The sequence below is a fragment of the Spinacia oleracea genome, chromosome 5, assembly GCF_020520425.1.
Source record: "Spinacia oleracea cultivar Varoflay chromosome 5, BTI_SOV_V1, whole genome shotgun sequence".
NCBI lineage: Eukaryota > Viridiplantae > Streptophyta > Magnoliopsida > Caryophyllales > Amaranthaceae > Spinacia > Spinacia oleracea.
Genome location: NC_079491.1, coordinates 20,294,832 through 20,310,697, shown reverse-complemented (window position 1 = coordinate 20,310,697; position 15,866 = coordinate 20,294,832). Strand labels below are relative to the sequence as shown.

The 15,866-nt window shown below is 34.6% G+C and overlaps 1 protein-coding gene across 1 annotated transcript; it reads right to left on the bottom strand.

Moving 5' to 3' along the window:
* Nucleotides 1-2,591: 2,591 nt before the first annotated feature.
* Nucleotides 2,592-15,596, bottom strand: LOC110804494 (AMSH-like ubiquitin thioesterase 1). Its single transcript, XM_056827894.1, has 14 exons — nt 15,309-15,596; nt 13,556-13,620; nt 13,064-13,139; nt 12,696-12,896; nt 12,493-12,584; nt 10,464-10,569; nt 10,345-10,391; nt 9,382-9,712; nt 5,918-6,007; nt 5,722-5,784; nt 5,548-5,622; nt 4,684-4,746; nt 3,113-3,165; nt 2,592-3,023 (listed from the first exon to the last, which is right to left on the bottom strand). Exons 1-14 carry the CDS (start codon nt 15,420-15,422, stop codon nt 2,849-2,851), a joined length of 1,551 nt encoding a protein of 516 aa, XP_056683872.1. The 5' UTR covers nt 15,423-15,596; the 3' UTR covers nt 2,592-2,848.
* Between the last annotated feature and the right edge of the window lie 270 nt (nt 15,597-15,866).

The window sequence follows — 15,866 nt, the reverse complement described above, 5'->3', positions numbered from 1 at the left end:
CATATCAAATGTTTAATTTGGTCAAATCATCATATTAAACATATAAAATATATAATACGTAATAGAGCGGAAATTGTGAATTGTATGATAAAATGAGTACGTTCGAGATTTATTAATTACGGAATAGATTTAAGGGATAAATATTCCAGTTAAAAAAGATGATCAATTATAATTTTCAAATAACCATGCGAGCACGGGACCTAATCTAGTTTTTATTATATCTCCTTTGCACGATTCTAGAATTTCAAAATCCTGCTCTAGTCTCTTGAAATATTTCAATAAAATAAATACTTAATTACAAGATAATTAATACGGAGTATGCATAAGAGATATTTTTATATAGAAAAAAAATAAAGGTGCATTTTGAGCATATAAAGTATCGGTTAATTTTGTCTTCATTAAAATTTGATATCTATTTTAAACTTATAGACCCACAATCCAACAAATAAGCATTTTTTTCGCCCACATGTAGTTAAGGGTTTAAATAAAGGGTTTAAATAATTGAGACACTATGGCCCTGTTCGGCAAAATTAGCGGTGGCCGGTAGCGGTTAGCGGTTGAGTAGCGGGTAGCGGTTAGAGTAGCGAGTAGCGGTGAATAGTAGCAGGTAACGGTTAGCTGTCAAATTAGCGGGTAACTAATATGAGTGTTCGGTAAAAGTAGCGGTTGATATTATAAAATAAAAATAAAAGCTAGAATATCATTTAAAACTTTATTCTAAATTTGTTAAACGCTACCCTCTATCTTAAACGTTACTAATTTTAACGTTTGACAAAAGCTATCCAACCGCTAACCGCTACCTAAATCAATACTTTACCAAACACTTACAAATTTTACAAGTAGCATATTGACTAGGTCAAAACGCTACCCGCTACCTCAAACGCTACCGCCGAACACGCCCTGTATGTACAAAATATTATAAATGAGAAAATTAGTTGATAAAAAATAAATTAAAATAAAAAAATTACAGTAGAAGTTAACAAACAAAAAAATAAAAATATTGACAAAGTTAAAAAAAGAAAAGAGTTGAACACTAAACCTGAGGTAGGTATCACAATTTTAGCACTCACTTTCTACCCATGGAAATAACATGTCTATTTAATGCGTTATTTATTAATAGTACTAATTTGCTGGACAAACTTTTATTTTGGGCCCCTTTTCACCTTGGGCCCTAGACGGTCGCACCCCTCGCCTATTCTGTAGGGCTGGGCCTATAGATTAGTTTAAACCAATTGATTCAGGTAATACCTAAGAAAACTTACGGCCCGTTTGGTAGCCGGTATTAAATGGTGGGAATGAGAATAAATTTAAGTGTTATTCGACAAGAAAAGAACATGATGATGTCCATGGTAATGAAATTTTGTCTCAAACTTGGTGTTTTTCTTTGTAAATTTGCATTCCCATCTAATACCACTTCTCAAATGGTAATGGATGGTAATGGAAATTTATAAAGAAAAAGAGATTATTTTGAGTGAACTAGCATTACCATTGGAATGCAAGTTGATTTTCTTTACAAATTTACATACAAATTCATTCCTATGGACACCATTTATGGCCAGCTACCAAACGTTCCGTTAAAGTAGGTAATAAATACAACAAAAACGGATTTGTTCATTTGTTATATACTTTAACGATTAACAAACTCTTTATTCTACATACTTTAACGATTAACTAACTTTTTCATTCTATCTATATACTTTAACGATTAACCAACTTTTTGATTCTGTATAATCCATCATTATAATGGCCTGTACATTATTAGAGTAGCATACGAGTCGGATTGATAAAAAGTTTTTCTCTATTCAAAACAAACTCTTCAATCTCGAGATGTTCTACTTGTATCACTGTTTCATTGTTTGATAAAGTAAAGGTGTTTTCTAGTTTATAGAATACTTGTCGTATTATGTTGGATCAAATAAGCACAATTCAAAGTTACCGTAAAAATCTAAAAAACAAAAGGGCGTCCTATAGACCAGAAATCCAAAATATCAACTCTCTATATCATCAGATGGAGAGCTTCATTAATACAAAGTAGAAATATACTCCTTCCGTCCATGTTCGCACCAGTTTGACCGGTGCGGAGTTTAAGACAATTGAATTGACTTCTTAATTCAATGAGTGTTATTCCCTCCGTCTCTTTTTGTTTTTTACGTTTGGTATTTTGCACGCATTTTAAAGACTAATTAATATGCATTGAGATTCTTCTAAGTTTTTTATGTAAGCGAGGAAAATTACATTCTGATATTGGGAAAATGAGAAAAAGTTAATGTTCCAATGGAAAAGTGTGAGAGAATAAATGACCCAATAGATTTAATTGGTTAAAATAATAATTGGACACAAATTTTGATAAAAGTTTTTCCCTATTCAAGCCAAACTCCCAATCTCGAGATGTTCTACTTGTATCACTGTTTCATTGTTTGGTCTAGTAAAGGTGTTTCCTAGTTTATAGAATACAGTGGTAATATGTTGGTTCAGATAAGCTCAATTCAATGTTACCGAAATATCCAAAAAACAAAAAAGCGTTCTATATAGACCAGAAATCCAAAATAACAACTGTCGATGGAGAGCTTCAATAATACAAACTCAGTATATATAGTTTCTGGTTCAAGTATTGTATTAATTTGGAAAACCAAATGATATTGTCATTATTTATACAATGAGTTATGTTTGAATTATCACATCTTACAAAATACAACTGCCAGTACACAAGAAAATCAAAATGCATCTATTTCTTTTTCATTTTACAATATGTACTGTTATCTGACAATTACAAAGCCAGAGTGAAACACAATGCCTTCGGCTATCCAGAAATGGGGGAAGGGGAAAAAATAATGCAATTCAACAATAATCATCTAAGATCAATAACATCAAACTTCAACTTGGGATTCATATATACATCTGTACATTGTTTGTATAAGGGTCCGCCATCAGCAGGCTGTTCATGTGAATGAAATCCACGCCGCTCACAATGTCTAATAACCGACATGCCACCAGGGGTTGTCAATCGGAAAATGCCATGAGTTCTGCTTGGGACAAACCAAAAGTTACAAAGACATCCCACAAACACAGAATTATAGTGAATCTAACCGACAAAAGTGGTTAAGTTACATACTTGTTTCTATCTCTTGGTGCCATTACAATTGCAACAGCTTCAGGCAACATGACCTGAGAAGGCAATGAGGTTTTTTCATCTCCGTAACATATTAGTTGGAAATAATATTATCCTAGCATAGTTTGTCGCATTTGGTACTAAACATTTACTGCCAGCATAGCATCATTGAATATATAAAATGGACAACTTTCAAAACAGGGTGTGGCTGAAGTTTTTATTCCAGTTATTTCTAAGCTCTCAACTCATTACATTGATTACATCCATTGTCAACTTTCAATGATGATTACCCTCTATGTCCTGCAGGTTAGCCTGATTCCCCTCCAACCACTCCCCCTCCCCCCTCCTCTCCCTCTCGTTTTCTACAAAAGAGCACCAGTTTGGCCTCAGACAGTGAGCAATAAGCCTTAGACACCAATTTCTCTATTAGATGGCAAGTACATACTGCACTTACTCCATGTCATAACCTACTAATAACTTGAAAAAATAATGGAATGTTCTGTTTTCTTCTCAATCTTTTTTTAAAAATCTCTTATGACTAAAATGATCTGCTTCACTTCCAGAGGACAGATCCTGTACCACAATAATTGACTTAAACTATTGTCACAACTCGAGATTTCCTTTGAGTAGATTTGACCATTAAGCAATAGAGAGACTAGAAGGTATAAACGTTTCAATTGCAATATGTTAACTGATAAATAAACTCGGAATGCTGTGAAGTGGGCAGAAATTCTCCAATATAAAACAGATTAAGTGAACATCCAGCAGAATAGAATAAAGTTTAGATCATTAGATGGGTTACCAGATGGGGTTAATGGGGCCAAAAGCTTAACTGAAAGAGCACAAGGACAAGAACCATAATCTACTTAGGGCTAGGGCAAGCAAATGGAATCAACAGTCTCCAACATACCAAAAGACAACTGTCCAATATTCAATCAATTTAAAAGGATATATTACGTAGAAAAGTACAGCGGGTGCAGGGGCGAAGCCAGGAAATTTTTGTTAGGGGGGCCAATCTATATCTTAAGTACCAAAACAAAACAGTAGACATTCAATTTCCGAGGTATTTAGTTATTTATAGTCTTTATATTGTTCGAATAATATCAAAATGTCTAATATTCAACCATGGAAAAAAAATGTTTATGAGCGAAATAAAATTTTAAAAATAAAACAATACAATGTAGAAAAGCAATTGTTGGGGCTCGAAACTTAAGACTCCATGATACTTACATCAAAAAACCAAATACATGCTACCAACTCAGCTAGCTTAGTTTTAGGTATTTATCTGATGTGTTTCAATTTCAATCTTTCATCTTCTCAGCTAACCAGCAAATTTCTCACCAATACTCTTCATCTATCTCCCTCTTCAAAATCATTTGGGAAATGTCCCCAACAACATGCAAATAGATGATTAAGACTAAAAAAAGAAAAAGGAACCCAATCCAGGATACTGCCAATATGATGAGATGTTTTAAACATCTTTCACCTCCCCCACAGCTCTCTCAACCAAAAAAAGAGAATTACAACTAAGCTTAAAAAATGTAAGTGGAACAACGCTTATATAAATCATTTACCTGATATGAGTAATGGGTATGAACATCAACTGATGACATGAAACATGATTGTGTGGGATGAGTCTGGTAATAGCAAAATGAGACAGATATTAGTTATCTATAAACTCCCCAAAATTAACTAAAGGCTTCTTTACTTGAAAATATTTCATGCAGAAGATGTATTTAAGATCAACATTTTCCATAATAACTGTTTACGTAGTCTAATTTGGCCACTTCGGAGTGACAAAATTACACAACTACAGCGTTGGATTACAATCCAAGCTCCACCTCCAAGAAAAAGAAAGTGGTGTTGCTTATGTTTGTCACGGCGACTATAAGAATCAGAAAATTTTAGATCTTTACTTTGAGGCACAGAGCAATGTCTAATAAAAATTCTATACAACTAGTGCTGCGGGTATAATGAACCATAAGTTATGATAAGGGAGAAAGAAAGAAAGAATACAACATGCCATATCATGTGTACAGATAACCATTAAGGTAATTCTAACATCAGCTAAAAGTTTTCATGCCGAGGTTCCACATATCATGCAACAACAACAACAACAAAGCCTTAGTCCCAAAATGATTTGGGGTCGGCTAACATGAATCGTCATAGGAGATCGTCAATGTGACCAATCAAAAAAGAAAGGAATGGGAAGGTAATTCTAACATCATCTAAAAGTTTTCATGTCGAGGTTCCACATATCATGCACAACAAAGAAAATGTAGATTCATTTTAAAGAAGGAAGAAACAGACAGATGGAAACAAAAAAAGATGGAGCAGCATATAGAAACTCAACATTGCACAAAACACCCAATATCCCACAATAGTTTTCACTAACTTAAAACCATAGCAAATATATAACAATCAGAAGACTATTTTACATGAATCCATCCCAATGGGAAAAGCGATCTTTTGTCTTGTACTTCAAATATCTCCTCTTCATTTGTCGCCTGACACTAGTCATATGATCAAGAAAGTCCGATTAAAACAAAGACAGATCATACAATATATTTCGAAAGAAAATGCACCTATGCATTAGATATGCACCAACTTACGGTATCGGTTGTTGATTCCTGCTTCGGAATTATCAAAGCTGTAATATAGAATTTTCTGTTCTTCTGCACACACACACACAAAAAAAATCATAATGTCAAGATGCAACCAACCAGCATGGTTAATTAAATAATAGTTGAAAGAACTTTGACGAGAGAAGAAATGAGAATGATTTTTTTGGCGAGAGAAAGAACTTACAAGTGAACCGGCAAGAATACCACAAGTCTCCAGATTTTTTGAGGTATTCGATTTAGCCAGTCTCAAGAATGTATCCATCATACTTGTTGACTGTCAATAACACAATAAATCATTTAGAAAAAGAGTTAGCTCCCCCACAGTGGAACAATTCTGCAAAACTGGCTAGTTTTTAAATCGTCAGGGATTTGTTTTCTTACACTTTCCAACACACTTGTTACTTGCAAGGTACCTACGCAATCTTTATCCTAATAAGTAAAACACTTCAATACATGTTTTCCTTCAATTAGATGCTGATGAAAAAAATTCAAAGGAACATTTGTGTTCCTTCGAAACCTTAGTTAAACACAGCTCGTCAATACATTACAATATTACATTGTACAATATCCTTATTATAAATTTGTAACTGATGTGCCACCTACCTATGAAACGAAATCTTTCACCTGAAATGTGAAAATATGAGCTAACTGTTTCTTATATATGGGGCAAGGGAAAGCTAACATCTATGGTCTTTTAGAAAAATGTGTGGAGAAAGAATGATAATTTAAAAATGCAAATTTATCGATTTTTTAGAAGTTTGAACGTGAGACAAGTACATCATCTGTTTTCCTAAGTTCTACTCACTTTCCGTTTTGAGGTGTTTTCCTAAGTTCTGCTCACTTTTATTTTTTTCCACTTATGTCAACCTTTTATTCATATTTATCATATTTAATAATACTCCTATACTCTATCTCTCTCCTCCTACGTGTAAAAGTACCCAGTCGGTGATCCCAATTATGAGTATTTTTTTGGTTTCTGTTGCTACAATATCTGAGTAAAACACAGGAAAAAGGAGTTGTAGTTTGTTAGGTTTTCAAGTAAGTATTACAGAGAGCTGCCTCCAATACTCTAAAATAATTTTACTTTAGGTTAATATTAATATTTCTACATACTAGAGGGGAAAATAGGTTTCTTGATCCAAAGTTTTGATAAATCCAAAAGAAAATCACATCTATATATAATATAACAAGTTACAAAAAAGTAGCCTTTGGGTAATTTTCCTTATGGCAGCTTCTGGTTGAAAGATATCATCGCCGTGTGATATAATTACTCCCCCTGTTTTTTTAGTTTTTTTATGGACTCAATTTCCATTAAGGAGTGTATTTTTGGGTTCTACCCACTTATACTTTATTATGTTTTTGGCAAACACATTTTATCATCTTACCCTTTTCCACACAATATTTACAACTTTCTACTCACTCTCTCCTATTTACAACTTTACACATTTTATCATCCACTCTTTTTTACACCCACCTACCTTTTTGCTACCTCTCTACTACTTTTTCTACTTTTTTCTTACACTCACTCACTTCTCCTCAAACAAGAGTCTACAGTAAGTGGGTATTACAAAAAATATAAGGATTAAGGAGTATGTGAAACCATTCTTTAAATATTACGAAGTATAAGATACCAAAGATTTCCTTCCATTAACTATATAAGTAATACTTCATTGATTCTAAAATAATAAGTCTTTTATAGTCACTTAATTCCATGCAAGTCTTCAGAAAAATAATTTTTATGTGAAATCTTTTTATTATACCAAAACTAAACTGGTGAACATCTAAAGTGACTATATAATTTGTGCATTACAAGCTATGTTACTGGGCACTCTCATTTCAACTCAAGCACCCTTGTTGAATCCTGAAACTCCAACAAAGAAATAGGCTAATGTCATAGGTCTAGAGTCTAGACAACTTGACACTTCATTTTGGGCAAAAATTATGAAAACTTTTCACAAATTAGCCGAGTCGGACACTTGAACACATGTAGTATCCAGGTGACATAGATTGCAAGAACACTTACCTCATTTTAATTTACGTTTATACCTTTCTAACTGTACAAACATTATCAATGCACCAATCCAAGGCTCCAAGCTACACTTAATGTCTTAACATGGGCAATTCAGATACATATTCAATAGAAATTAAACTAATTACTAAAAGAGATGACTAAGAATTTTTTCTACACTAAATTACTTAATTTTAAATCTTGCTTAGGTTGCATGATTCTTGCTCTCAGAAATCGCTCTTAATCATGTATGAGAGAATCGCCGCAGATGAGCAAGAGAGAATTTAGGATGCAAGATTAGAGATGCAAACATGGATCAGGGAACATATTATGAACAGATATATATTAAAGTCCTCCTTACCTAATAAAATACGTCCTCCCTCTTTCCCTAACTTCCCATTCACATGGTAGTGAGAGCGGATGGATAACACAACTAACTCCATTACCCCACTACCCTATAAAGAAAGATGTTTCACTAGTAGTCCAGGATTCCACTTGTATAACTGAAAAGATCTCAAAGAGATTAAAGAGAAGAACATACAATTTTTTTAAATCAACAAGGCTCTAGTGGTAGAAATCTAATACACTTAATAGAAATCATCACCAAGCCTTCATGAGTTCATGGTAGAACATTTGTAAGAGAAATTACGGATAGCAAAGGGGATAGGGAATGAGGCAAGAGTTGACATCATAACAGCAAGGTCAGTGGTCTATGTTTTAAGGAATGGGGTAAAGATAGCTTAAGCTGGTTCAGATGCCTCATGTTGTGCCTTTAACTGAGGTAATTGGCTAGCTTGGCACGGTAGCCTCTTCCCATATCACCAAGTTTAAAGGGCTGGCCAAAGGCATGACATGGCCCTGCCCACGTGACAGGCCTTCGGGCCTAGGCTTAATTTCTGTGGCTTTTTCTTTCTTTTCTTGCAGAAGTCATTCCTATGGTGTGCTTCCCCAACCAAAAATGCAGCCCAGAAAGGGCCTAGCACTCACAATCGTGCCGTGCTAACTAATGCCATCATTATGTCCTTGAATTCATCCGAAACGCGAGCAAAACTCAATTTGGCGTAGGCAGTAGGGAAAAGAAAAAAAAAAGGATAGAATGAAGGAGAACAGAATAACTGTAGGAGGCCACTTATCTGACAGCTCTAGTTTGCTTGTCATTTCTTGCCCTGACCCCAACGTAAACCAAGCACAAGCACATGTTTCGTACCAACTAATTTCTACACATCCAATTAAGGGGTGGCAGAAATAAACCACGGGAGGAAAAAATTTAAACCAACATGTGAAATTAACTAACAGGTACTCCCTCCGTATTTATTTAAGAGATACACTTGGCCGGGCACGGGTATTAAGAAAAAAAATGGAATGAAATAATGTAATAAAACATGTGGGGTTGGGTAGATATTTTAATAAGTAAAACAAGTGGGGACCATGTCATTTTAGGGGGTGAAGGGTGGGGTGTAGTTATGAAATTATTTGTTTAATAGGGTGGTGGGACATAGGATATATTAGATATATTATTTAATTAGATGGTGGGGTTGATAAGTTACTAAAAATGGCAAGTGTATCTCCTAAATAAATACGGCCGGAAAAGGCAAGTGTATCTCTTAAATAAATACAGAGGGAGTATCAAATAGTCTTACTATGTGCAGCTCCATTGGAGATTCTGGCTGAAGCAAACTATCTTGCAAAGAACTATCCATTGTGTCGTGTATTTCGGTCGTTAGAGGTGGCTCTGCAGAGATTAAGTCTTGCACCTCTGCAAGTATAGCTGGAGGGCTAGGTTGCTTGACAATAACTGTATCAGGAACATCAGACGTTTCAAATAAAATCATTGGCTTCTCGTCATCTTGTGGCTTCTGACTATCAATAGCAGGTTCAGGTGTAGGTTGAAGACTTGGTTTTTCACAATTCAAGGTGCTAGCACCTTTAATTGCTGCAGCCCCATCTTCAATAGCCATGACCTGTTGGAGCCTGCTTGTCAACACAAACCACAGGACAGGACAAATAATAAACAAATAAACCCCAAGCTGAATGGACAAAACAGTCAGATATCACTGGAGTTTCCTATATGCAATACAGGCCCCATATAAATATGATGTTTTAGGAGTAAATCACTAACCCAATAGAGCAATAATCAACTGGGCACAATGACTTCCTCAGCAGATAATGCCATGACAGTATGACAGAATCTCTAGGGGAAGGGAACAGTCGTTATAAATACTATTGAACGCATTTTGGAAATGATACTAATAGGTAAGGTTTCATACATTAAAAAAGGATTACAAAACAGATTATCATTTAATGTATCTCTAAGGTGTTCATAAATGAGAAAATAGTAAGTTACATGACTTGCATCTGGACAGTGCAAAATGCATAGTCTATTATACTCCGTACGTATGAAGTTCTTCGCGACACCTACATGCAAGTGTATCAACTAGATTGCTGCAGAAAAAATTTCACAGCCTTCTCCACCACCAAACAGGCAAACACGCAAAAAACAATCTTAAACTCGGACACTTTTTTTTTTAACAAACAAACAAAACAACTGATATAGCAAATATCATCTCACAGTTAAAATATATAACATGCACACCAGGCCTGACCTTGGAATCTCAACAGGAGTCGTATCAATAATACTGGGGTAACGAACCTACATTCATAGTGGAAAAGTCAGGAAACAGTTTGGCAATTAGAAAACAAATCAGATGCTACATCCACATACCCCTTTATCAGCGACAGGTGGTTGCCACTGCCCGCAGAGCCCATTTGGTCCCAGAATTGAATGTCTTAAAAGTGTTTCCTCCTTTGGACGGGGAATGGAAAGAGATCTGTATAAGCATCAACAAAACCCAGGAATAAGTTTAGGAAAAAAATATAGCTAAAGAAAGCAAGAGAAGATGACTGGCATGTTAAGATTTTCAAGTTTCACTTGTTTCAAGATTTCCTTGCATGAATTTGTAACTGTAGTTTTATAACAGCATCTAACTCTCAGTTACTCCCTGCATCCCTATTTGTTTGCCGCATAGGCAAAATGTGCTGTATTAAGGCTTGAGCCAAAACTTTGCCCAAGAAGATGGGGGTTATCTTTGTCTTTTTCACTTTATAGGAGTGTATGCAAGTGAGGTAAATGGTGGGGACCTATTACTACATAAGGAAATTGCGCAATCTGTAAGGGGTGGACTTAACTAGAATATGGGGCAAACAAATAGGGACTGAGGGAGTACTAATCATTCAGCTCAATAAGATGAATGTAACGTTACATAACCAGCAACTGTATCAACCCACTATCAGCAATATCAAGAGCAAAATTACCAACCAAAAGGATTGCGATCAAAATAAACAATTATCATCCTCACCAACCATTAGCATGGTTTGATATGAGCTGGCGGTAACCTGCCAAGCACAAAGATGACCTTAATGATCGAGTTCAGCATAGGTGAGGCCAAAGTGTTGGTGCACATTAGGGGGGAGATTAGCAAACCTTTAGGGAAAAACTTGTCCTCCTTGAAACTTAGATGAGAGTGTTATATATTTGGTACTTGAAAATGGAAACCACAATTGTCGGCAGTACTTGGCTTTTCTTGTCTCTCTCGATAAAAACACACAAATATGTCCCGAGTACATGACATTTTTTTCTTATGGCCCTCCCACTGTTACCTAATTCTCTAAACACTCCACGAACCGCGAACCAAAAAGGCGAATTATAACATGAAAATGGTACATTTTGGTCTAATTTAGCAACATAGGTAGCGAATTGCGAACCGTACCCAGCCTCATACTAGCGAATCAGGTAACAATGGAGCTATATGTATGCATAATACTATTTTCCTCACTAAAATTTTGAAAGGTAAAGATAACGGAATCTTGAAGTAAGAATGTTATGATTGCGAAATAATGCAAAAGCTGTTTCAGGAATCAAACTGGATAGAACAAAGTGAAATTGCAATATTCCGGGTACTGCTAATTATATGTATGGAAATTATTATCTTAGGAATAATTAGGATTATGTACAGAGTCAAAACAGTATTTCTTAAATCCTGATAGGCTAAGGTTAATGAGGATTTGAGCATAGAACGATGTGATGCACGATTCAAAAAGAAAAGCATCTGCGACAAAACAACGTAATCAGGAGCAGTTATGCTCTGACATGAAGGTTATGAGACCATAAAATCAAATAACAAAGTTCATCACCTAACCAAACAATCCTCAACAGATACATAGATGTGTGAAATCCCGAAAAATAAAAATGCATTTAGTAAATTTCAGCAGTGTCCCAAATCAAACTATCACAGTAAAGAAATCAGAACAAACATAATAGTTCATAAAGTGACATCAGATTGGAACAAAAGAATCCACTTGCATTTATTATGTTAAATGCTTGAGACCAACAGAGTTCTGAGCAACACATTCATTCCAGAGTAACTATACCTTACAGGCTTCCAGGAGAAACTTTTTTTTAACAAAAAAGACCTATTTATAAATTTAATGGACAAGCTGCAGATTAACCTCATAAAACAGAACAACATACTCATAATACGGGTAATGCATGGGTCAAAACTCACATCACATGCTGTACACAAGAAGAATTTACAGACAATAAAAGGTAGACACTTTTCTCATTTACTGTTACTTGATTCATTAAGAAAAGCAATATGGATAGATGTTCCTTATATAAAGCCTAGATTTGGTCAATATTTCAAATTACACAACAAAAAATATTGCATGAAACGTTTGTCTTGCAAAAGACTTACAATTTTTGAAACCTCTCTTCCAGAGGGATGGTATGAACTTTCTGCTGAGCATTTAAACCTCCATATACACCATCAGAAAAAATTTGCGTTGCCTAATACAAAAAAGAAATGTGAGTAAAACGGTCAATTGCACCAGAGTTGAACATAAATTTCTGTAAAAGATAGTTTTGATTCTACAATATAACTAGGAAAACAAATTGTACCTTAACTATTTGATTATTAGTTGGACAGTGTGCATTGATGGGAGGCCATTGCATGGAAGAACTAAGAGAATGATTTTCGTTGGGACGATCATTATAGTTCCAACCAATAACTTGGTACCTGGGCTTTCTTTCTAGTTCTTTAACCTTCTCCTTTACGGCTGGATTCAATGCCTCCAATTCAGTCAAAGTAATTAGCAATTGCTGCAAAAAAAAAACAAAAAAAAATTACCAGCCATGTAACATTTTTTTTTTAACAAACTAAAAACTCCTTTTATAGTTACGTTTCTTCTGAACCTTTACTAGCTGAAACATAGATGAAACATAAGAATAGCAAACAAAATACATGGAAATTCTTATGCTTTCATCACCTTCTTCAATGAACTTTTTTTGCTTTGTGGAGATGCTGCATATTCTCTATGGCGTGGGATAGTCTCAGATACCAAACTGAAAAAGGCGAAAGATAAATAGCTAAATACAAAAAAAAAAAAAAAAAAAATACATATGGCAGAACAAACCAACACGTATAGCAGATGTGATTCAAGTGGTAACAGGTGAATCTCAGATTTTTGTTAATATTGCAATATCTCCATCGTATTTTGGGTCATATTACCCGGATATAGGGGGGGGGGGGGGGATTGAGGGTGAGATACTGATTAGTACTTTCAATTTGATCCCACATAGTTGTTCCCATAACCTAAGATTGGTCGATTATGTTTCCAGTGGCTATAAAAGAAGTCAACTAATACTTCCCCAATGTGATCCCCATTTTGTGTTCCCGCAACATAAAATTGGTTGATTTTATTGCCACTGTCTAGAAAAGTAAAATCACCTATAATAACAACTGGCACGATGATCCTTACCTCGAAAATCTCAGAAGCATAACATAGAGGTCTATAATATTCTTCTCGTTCCGGAAGATAGTAGCCTGTAAAAATTAACATTGGCAAAATTAATCCACGAATAAAAACTTCAAAACAGGAACTAAAATGAATACTCCATATAAAGAACTGGAATTACATGAAATTGTAGACAACTTGATTCATTAACGGACAAGAATGAGCACACACTAAGCAGTAAATGTTTCTGCTAGGCCCTCAAAACCAATAACTACACAGATAAATCATCACTAATCACTAATGATAAGAAGTCGTTCACTGGCTTCAATTACCAAAAAAGTTCTTTTGCTTATCTAATAACCACTAGGCTCAATAATTCTTTTGCTTACTAATAACCACTAGGCTCAAAAATTCTTTTGCTTATCTAATAAACACTAGATGAAAAAGTTAACATTGACGCATTGTTCTCTTCACTTGAAGTAAGTGCTTTGATCTGAATTTATTAAGACTACTTCTTCAGTTCTTTTTTACTTGCACCATTTAGAGCTTCATGCTTACCAATGTACAACTGGGACCGTCAATATCTTTAATTAGCTCTTAGTAAAAATAACAAAAAGTTGTTAAAAAAAATCTAACAAAATCTCACATGTCTATATTTTTCCTAATCTATAGATCACAAAATACAGGCAACGGAGAGCATGTAAATAGCATAAAATCCAAATAGTGGAACTATTAGAAAAATGGACTCGGCGGAGGAAGTAGTATGGAGCTATGGACATCTTTCTAGTACTTTTCCTAATGTATAGATCACAAAATATAGGCAATGGAGAGCATAAATAGTATAAAAGTCCAAATAGTGGAACTATTAAAAAAATGGACCCGGCGGAGGAAGTAGTATGGAGCTATGGACATCTTTCTAGTATGCTCTTGTCTGGTCTAAATTTTAATATATAGTTAAAACCCTCATCATGTAGGGTCTTTTTTAGCTTCGTGATGTCAGCATGCATTTTCCAAATCTAATTTCCATAATTTTTAATATTACTCAATTGAAGATTTTTTGTGATAAGTAAACAGAAATTAGAAGTTCTTGTTTGGTATGGTTTGGTTCAATCTGACTCTAACAAGAATAAGTATAAGTTCTTGAAATAAGGTGAAGTGCATAGACAAAGCAAGATTGGAAGGGGGTTTCTACACACATTGTCCGTAAAATTTCCTTCTTCAATCATCCAAAGGATACTGAAACAACAATGAGTACATAAATAGCTCATTACACCGATGTGACTTAAAAGAATTCTTTAATCTTGATATCTACGTCAATACAACATGCCTACAAAGACGAACCTAATGCATCATCATTAAGGAATGAAATTCCACGAATGGAGTATACATCAACTAAATTCATCACCCTACTACGGTACTACCTTCACGCAGTAATCATATCTCACTATAATCACAAGTAATTTGCCTAGATGGTTGTGGATTAATTAAAAATCTCAAAAAAATACTCAATTTTAACCTAAAACCACACTGAAAATACAATATAATTTTCCACCCAATTCCATAATTAAACATTTTTCAAGAAGTGGCACAAATCAGTTTAAACCAAACATATCATAAATCTACTCTTATGTAGAAAACAATTCTCAGTTCAACCTCAATTTAGGAATTATTGATCAGCTAAATTCAACAGCCCCAAAAACATAAACAGAAAAGGTTAAATTGATCATTTAGATAACGAATTAAACATGGTATTTCACATTTAGAGTAGAATAGTAACCTGTCTGAGTATATTATCGGCGATCCTGAAGTAAATACGCAGTGAAATACGATTATCGACATCGAGCTTCTTAGCGTTAGCAGCAATGTCGATACGTCCAGAAGACGGCTTCATCTTCTCGAATTTTGCAGTTTATGAACAAAGCTCAACTCCGATTGGTCGAGCTCGGAACTCGAGAGATGCGCGTCAATGGCGGACGGCGGAGGAGGGGCCGGGAGAAAGAGAGAGAAGTAACAAGGTCATTCGGAATTCTAACAGGGGCAAATATGTTGGCACGGTAAACTACCAACTTTTGTTTATTTATTTTTTTCGTAAGTCAAAAAAAAAATACTTATTTCAAAGAACTTATACTTATTCTTTAAACATATTATAGCATATGTTTATTTATTTCTTCTTTAAAAATATACTTATTTCAAGAACTTAATTATACTTATTCTTGAAATGTTTTGAGTTCATCAAACATATTATAGCATCTTTGATGGTAAGCAAATTGATCTTTAATGGTAAATAAATTGGTAAATAGTTTTCATTTGTTACATTAGATTTTCAAGCTACATT